Here is an 8,224-nt window from a genome sequence, read left to right on the forward strand (position 1 = left end):
TTGTCTGAGAGGGGCACTTTTGATTCATTTTGAAAAAGGGCAGGGGCTCGAGCACTCAAAGCCCCCCCCCCCTCTGCACGTGCCTGACCGGTAAAGATTTTGGACTATCGTCTCTATCGCGGTTACGCTCTCGTGACAACTGAATTGAGTGCTACACATACCCATGTGTCAAAGTAGCCATGTCTTTGCAAGTAAACAAGGTAATTTATGCTAAACAGTCTAGAAAGAACTGAGAAATGGAAGTGGATCCCTGTAGCCGGTCTTAAGCCCCGTTCACACCGCCAGCGATGATGTCGCTGCATGTCGCCAGCGCCAGAGATTCATGTCGCTAGTGGGCGTTCCCACTACGGGTTGCCTATAAACGTCATTAGCAGATCACCCTCGTCCTTCCATGCATCATTTTTTTAAAATGTGTCTCTGTATGTACACAGAGACATATAGTAAAGAACAGGGAAATTGCTAACATCTAAAATCAACATCTCCTCCATCTTAACACGACACCGCAGTAGCAGTACAGCAGACGGATCACGTGCACTCCACTGATTTCACTCCTATAGGTTGTCGCTCGCGAAAATCGCTTCTCATTTGCATAAAGTTGAAATTTCTGAACTTTTGTCGCCTGTCTCGTGTCGCTTGACACGCCCACATTCTGTCGCCAACGGTCACTGTCGCTCGTGTCGCCGGAAGTCGCCAGCGCTCCATTGAAATGAATGGGATCGTGTCGCTTTGTCGCTGCGTGTCGCTGGCAGTGTGAACGGGGCTTTAAAGGGACAGCATCCAAATTGATTTGCTGTCATTATTAAAGGGTTACTTCAGCGATTAGCATTAAGCTTTGCATCAGTAGAAACCCGGTAGTATATTCGAATGATTGTGCTCACCCCCCCCCCCCCCCCCCCCCCTCATATCCCCCTGAGACGAGAGATTTGTGTATTTTATGCCTGGAAAAAAGCCTCCGATGACGCAAATATTGCCATTTTGGGTCATTGGAGGCTTTTTTGGCCAGAGGCTAGAGACTACAGCCTGTTGAAGGAGCTAGTTCTGCATGTTTTCAACCCGCCCATAGGGATGGGATCTCACTCACAGAATGTAAATGAGCACGGCCGCTCGGGCATTCATAACGGAGCGGTGCGGAGCAACCCAAGTGTTTTCAATGAATTCCTATGAAAGTTAAGCTTCCATAGGCATGAACTGAAAACGTGGCAGACTGGACACGCACCGTGAATGACTGTGAGGCCGTGAATGAATGCCGTGCTTAGCTCAGCTCAGCTCTTCACTCTTGTGATGAATGAAATCTGACTCCTGCTGCGTTTGTGCTGCGACTCTCGTTCGGCTCACGCTGTATTAGTCCGACACGTTCAGTTTTTAACTGTATTTTCTAACTGAACTAAATTATTTAATTACTATAAAAATGAACACGACATTGGGGCGGTGCCATGGTGGGCAAGGGATGTAACCGGTAGCCGTGGCTTGGGAGTGGCCTCGTAGATCAGCGAAGCAAGTGCATTCTTGGAGTTGTTGTCTTTTCATTTAAACATTTTATGGCTTTTCTCAGTCTAGAAGGCACCAACTTCAAAAATAATTTCACATTTCTACTACATAAATGATGACCCAATTTAAATACAGATTCAACTTTCCAGTGAAGTATACCTTTAATGCTAATCAAAAAACAAAAAAGCTGACTGAATAACTTTTGTAACTTTTTCATTTGTCTTTGTTCTATTGTAGTTTGTTTTCTTCGCTCCTATCACTGTCTATTTGTCCAGTAAGCTTGAGAGTTTTTTAAGCTAGTATTATTATTTTTTATGATATTGAATAGTGATAAGAATTATGAAGTTTCAGTGGTATAAACAATTTGTAATTATAAAAACTTTATTTATCGTGATATATATTGCTGTCGTGAAATAAAATTACTTATATCGTGCACTGTAAAAATATTAATCCGTAAAATAACAGAAAAAGTACTGGCAGCTTATTACCTGGACATTATCCAGTAATTTTACGGACATTTCCGTCAACACTAACATACAACGGAATGAAGTGCAAAATTCGAAATACTAGTTAAACACCTGTAAAAAAAAAATATATATATAAATTTCTGTTAAATTATTAATAATTACAGTACATTGTGCCCTATTTTTTTAGAGTGTGGTATAATATTTTGGTCATATTGTCCACCCATAATATGGATTAATAATCAGTTTTTAAAGGGAACATATACATTTTTTACGACTTTACGACATCCATAGACATGTCAATAAAAGCCTTTGAGGAGATAAAAATGTAGTAAAAGACTGCTTGTTTGTGCTGTCAAAGTTTTTTGGAATGTGCCACACTTTAAGGGACCATAGTTTCTGTGGCAGAAAGAAATGACTCGTCCGCTTTGTGATTACAGAATAGCAGGATGATAATTTGTTTGTGGCAGCACTATGTCTAAACACATAATTGTGTGTCATCTGCAAGGCAATCATAGCTGACATGCTCCTTTGACATGTAGGTGCACATTGATGACAAACATGACACTGAGAGTATCAGAGAAAAGGCCTAAAGTAAATGTCATCTCAATCTGAGGGAGTTATTATACTAATTAACTTTTTTATTTAAGGAACCAGATAAAACATTGCTTTTGGAGCACTGACAGGGCCGTTGTTTCTGATGTGAGCAGAGAAGCGTGAACCCGCCGTGCGTGGACAGCAAATTCATGCTTTCAAAATACTTGTTATTGATGCACTGAGATCTTGATGAAGGTTTTCATTCGGACCTCTCAGACATTGTTTGCTATTACTCAGAGCAATTTCTCAACCGAGGTGAGGAGAATTTCAATTTGTTGCACAGTTGGTTTCCTTAGAGCTCACAACTGTTGTCTGTCCTCTGATTCTCGGGCCATTTTGAGCTTCAGAGAAAGACAAATGCTCGCTTCTCACTTCAATAATGGTGGTCTTTTACAATAGACACAAAGTCAATGCAGTTAAGAAAAACGGCACATGGCTTAAGGAAAGCCCTGGAGAAGAGCACCAGTAAATCTCACAAAGGCCGATCAATGAGGGGTCTGATTGCATTGGAAATAAAGTCCACACTTAATGGGTTGCTGTAAAATATAGCCGCATATATATATTCATCAAAATGCATCACTAAAGGGTATGCCGACATATGTTAAAGCGAGTCCCTGCTGATGTGAGGTGAAACAAAAGTGCCTATATGGGGAAAGATGCCCCCCTTATGATCAATGTGGATTTCCTTTTAAACTGTAACACATTTAGATATAACTTTAGCATGTGCGAGATGCATCAGATGTGTTAGTATAAATGCTAATTTTAATTGTTATAGCACAGAATGTCAAATATTAAAGGGTTAGTTCACCCAAAAATGAAAATTCTGTCATTAATTACTTACCCTCATGTCGTTCGACACCCGTAAGACCTCCGTTCATCTTCAGAACACAAATGAAGATATTTTAGTTGAAATCTGATGGCTCTGAAAGGCCTCCATTGGCACAAAAACACGGCCTCATGAAGCTTTGAAGCGTTATGAATCAGTGAGTCGAATCATGATTCGGATCGCGTGTCAAACCGCCAAACTCCTGAATCGACTCACTGATTCATAACGCTTCGAAGCTTCATGATGCCGTGTTTTGAAATCGTCATCACTATATAAGTCGTTATTTATGTTTTTTTTGCGCACAAAAACTATTTTCGTCATTCCATTAAGTTATTGTAGAACCACTGTAGTGAGATGGACTTTGTAACGACGTCTTTAGTACCTTTTAAGGGTCTTGAGAGTGAACCGTGCCATTGTGCCAATGGAGGCCTTTCAGAGCCATCAGATTTCAACTAAAATATCTTAATTTGTGTTCCGAAGATGAACGGAGGTCTGACGTGTGTCGAACGACATGAGGGTAAGTAATTAATGACAGAATTTTCATTTTTGGGTGAACTAACCCTTTAAAAGAGGGGTAAGTTGACCCCTACCTGGGGTAAGAACTTTTGATATAGTTCTTATTAATATATGTATATATTTTTAAAGTGTCATTAATGGAAAATACTAAGTCAACAATTCTGTTAAATATGTTATTTTGACAATTTAGTTGAATAATTGAAGAACCGATGACTGACAAAGCAGAATCCCTGTAAAAGAGATTTATCTTAAAATGATTCTATGACTTATACAGGCATATGATTATTAACATAATTAATTGACCATATTTTAATTGAAGATAATATAGCAATATGAATGCAAATGTAAAGATTTCTCTTAATTAGGTTAATATGAAAGCAAAGATGTCTAAAATGTAGATCTAATTTGTGTAAATATGAAATGATAACCCCATTTATTGCAATAATTATTAAATGTAAAAACCAAAAATAATAACAGTAGTAAATAAATGCCACTTGGGTTCTTCTGTGCCAAGGGTCTAATTTTTATATTTTTACTTCAAAATAAAAACTGTAACTTTTACGCAACAAATCTAAAAACATGAATGTGTCCACAAATCCCTCAGTTATTGTTTGCTATTTGTAATTTAGCAACAGCAGCAACAAAATCATAAGGCTGAATACCGATGGACAGGGACAGCGAAACAAAGCTGTCGCTTTAAGATTTCTTTGGGAGACGCGCGCTGGTCTGTCTCGCGGGCGGACTGAAGCTCCGCGCGCTTCTTTCTGCAGAGCGCGCTGTCACACACTCGAGCATCTTATTCAAGCGCCATGCAGTGAGCTGAATGGATGAATGAACAGCTTGTGAAGTCTGTGTACCGCATCAGCGCTTCAGGGAACGGACATTACAGCCAAATGAGTGACAGAGGGAGTAAACAAAATAGTTAGTCGTCATGCAGTTCTTTATACAAAGACCCGCGCGCTTCAGATCAGACTTTATCGTAATGCGCTGCTGTGAATTTTTTCAAGAGAGCAGCTGAAGTGCTCTTTTCCGCTCTCAGTTAGAATTGCTTCGCTTGGCATGTTCCAGTGAGAATGTATTTTGTTTAGAAACTGTTATGCCGTAGATAAAAGCGCAAGTCTTGTTGGAAGCTGGACAAATGGCTTTTGTTGTTATTGGAACCCTGTTTCTGATGCTCTCCAACATCTACAGCTCTTCAGGTGAGTTAAAACACTAGTTTATTGGTCTGACTTTTGGTTCAATACTGCAGAATCTGTTAGTTTAAGTCTCAGACTTTAATGTTAGTAGCCTATGGTCACTAAATACAGCCAAATGGCTTTCAATTGTGGGAAATTTAACTTGTGTGAATTCTTAATACTGTTAAAACAACACAAATGGAGCGTAGATCAAAACAAATCCTCAAACATCCATTTATTTTCCAAAGGAAATCTTCCATTTAGTACCAACTGGGTTACATTAGGTCACATCTTGTATAAAAATTTACCTTTATGTATTATTGTATTGTATGTATTATTAATTAATTGCACGTCTTTAAATGTAATTACTGATGTGACCGAGTTGAAACTAAAAAATCTAACCAGAAGTAATGTTTATTGGGAAATCTGAGAAAACAATAAGACAAAGTTTCCATTAAAAGATTCAAAAGATCATAATCACTCTGGATTTAACATAAGACAGCTGTGTTATAAAATATTCATGTTCAGGCACTTATCAAAGCGTATTACAAGAAAGACTACTGTGTTTGATTTCTTCATTTGGTAGCTAATGATACAAGACTAGTACATCAGGGCAAATGCAACTTTTGTAAAGAATGGCATTTCGAGTTATTAGAAATTGTTTGATTGGATATTCGCAGAGAGGATGTGTCTTAAAGGGATAGTTCACCCAAATTCCATTATCAATTTGTTCCAAACCTGTAAGAATTTGTTTCTTCTGCTGAACACAAAAGAAGATATTTTGAAGAATGTGAGTAACCGAACAGTTGATGGGCCCCATTGACTTCCATAGTATTTTTTCCCATACTATTTAAGTCAATGGGGTCTATTAATTGTTTAGTTACCCATATTCTTAAAAAATATCTTCTTTTGTGTTCATTCATACAGGTTTGGAATAGGGCTGTCATGATTCCTCGGTTAAATTCGAGTACTTGATTTTGAAAAATTCTCGATTGCAATTTACCCGTGTCGAGTAACCGGCGAAATACTGGAAGTGGTGCATTCCACGGACGAGAATCCATGAACTGCATTATTAGAACGTTTTCTAAGGATGCACAATGTATTAAAACTATTAAAAACATACTTCAGCATAGATAATGCTATTGAATGCTTTTATTATTTACATGCGTGTAGGTTACGTGCGTCTCAGAGCGGTTCCGTTCACAGTAAATGCTGATCCACATGAACCGTTATCATTTACATCCGTGGTGTACGTCTCAAACTCCATCTCTGCATATGCTGTGAGTTTGAGTTGCTTATAACGTTCATCTTGGAATGCAATGTGCGCCATTTCATTAGATTTATACGGTAAGTTAAGTCGTTTATAAACCTATGGCAACACAGGAGAATACATCATTACATGTTTCTAAATATGCAAACTGTTCATTGCGATTTCAAAATAAAAGTCTAAACCCTTGCTTTTGCAGTTTGCATGTTTTGATGTCCACACTCTGCTTATTACACACAGGGACGCGCAGCAGCACACAAACATTTTTAAATATTAATAATAAAAGGATTCCTCTCTGGAGAAGCGTTCAGTCTTTCTGCTCGCAAATACGCCATGTAAATAGCGAATCTGCCATGGTGCAAGAGCAACTGGCTTTTAAAGGGAATGGGAGATGAGACTCTGATTGGTTAATTGCACGTTATACCTAAAACACTCATTAAGGCCCCATTTACGCTGCATGCTTCAAGTGACCCAATTCCGATTTTTCCTCTCATGTGGTACAGATCAGATGTGACGTGAACGTGTAAGCAGGAAAAAAGCGCATGAATTCCGATATCCTCAGATTGGATTCAGGCCTCACTCACATTTGCGTCTGCCATGTAAGCGGTCAAATCGGATATTCCCCAGTAAATGTGAGTCGTAGTTCATTGAAAAAGAGACGGAGATGAATGACGTCAACTCAGGTGGACACAAACTGTGATCAGATGACACTAATGGCTCTCCTCTTTTTTCTCCGCCTTACGAGAGCAATGTTTTGCTGACCTTTAAAGCAAAACATTGAATAATCATTTCTTCTGCATCCTTTGCGTCCATTGCATATCACGCTGTTTTACTTCCTTTTCTGGGTCCGCTTTGCCAGTGTATAGTGTAAATGCAAATATCGGATACGGCTCACTTTTAAAAGATGATGTAGGCGGGTCATCTAAAAAAATCGGATATAGTCACCAAATCGGAATTGTGCATCAAGACCTGCAGTGTAAATGCAGCCTAAGAGACTTGGTACAACCCTTTTGGACCATGCGCCTGGCGCCGACCCCTTTTTCCGTCGTTAAACTAGCAAAAGTGGATTCGGACATGCCCTAACTGCATTTGCGCCATGCGCTTCAACCCATGCGCTCAGAACGTGCTGTTCACTTTTCACAATGAATATATGTTAAATTAAAAAATAACATTAGGCTGTAATATTTAAACATCAATATGAAACAAAATACGTTTTAATGGCTACTGAACACAAAACGTTTAACTGGTACTATATTTATAGCATCTGAGCAGAAATGTGCAAACAAAAGCTTCATTGATGTGACACTAGGCTTTGCAATAACACTTCATAATCTGTCCAAAACAGGCCAAAGAAATCTGGTCTAAACAGTCTTGCATCTATGACATTTTATGTTGCAGCAGGATTCATATTTAAGCGGTCTTTTTGCGTTTAGTATTCACAGATGCTAACAGAATAAACTTAGCCTGCCTTACAATCAGCGGCTGAATCCGTTGCTCTTAGAAATGAACAGCTTTTCATGAGGTAAATTATTCCAGGATTATTTACGATGTAAAGCACATAAACGTCTATATTTGATTTTGTTTTGATTCACATTATTTAAAACCTGACATTTCAATGTTTCTTTACATTTACATCTTGACATATGTCTCATGTTTTTGTGATAAGTATTAACTAAGTTACAGTTCATTTTCTGAAGAGAATCAGATTAGACGTCCTTGAGAGAGAGGCTGAAGATCGCAGATCATGTTTGTTTTCTTTATTTTGCAAAGAGCACAAGATTTTGTTTTTATTGTGACTGTACACAAAAAATTGAAACATAACAGATTATAATGATGTATAACACTTGCCTGAATGGAAAAAATCGACAGAGTTATTTGAGTCTCTTTGGCA

The 8,224-nt window shown here is 38.5% G+C and overlaps 2 protein-coding genes across 2 annotated transcripts in view; both read left to right on the forward strand.

Moving 5' to 3' along the window:
* Positions 1-8,224, forward strand: part of lim2.3 (lens intrinsic membrane protein 2.3) — a gene marked incomplete at both ends in the record, with an annotated part of 305,404 nt that overhangs the window by 170,085 nt on the left and 127,095 nt on the right. The gene's annotated exons all lie outside the window — the stretch shown is intronic.
* LOC307129850 (roundabout homolog 2) overlaps positions 4,602-8,224 on the forward strand; it is a 112,371-nt gene continuing 108,748 nt past the window's right edge. The window contains exon 1 of the mRNA XM_079822629.1: positions 4,602-5,090. Within this exon, the coding sequence (XP_079678755.1) occupies positions 5,030-5,090 (61 nt within the window). The 5' untranslated portion in view covers positions 4,602-5,029. The remainder of the gene's footprint in view (positions 5,091-8,224) is intronic.

Source organism: Gobio gobio, assembly GCF_949357685.1.
Source record: "Gobio gobio genome assembly, chromosome: 8".
In the NCBI taxonomy this organism is placed as follows: Eukaryota; Metazoa; Chordata; class Actinopteri; order Cypriniformes; family Gobionidae; genus Gobio; species Gobio gobio.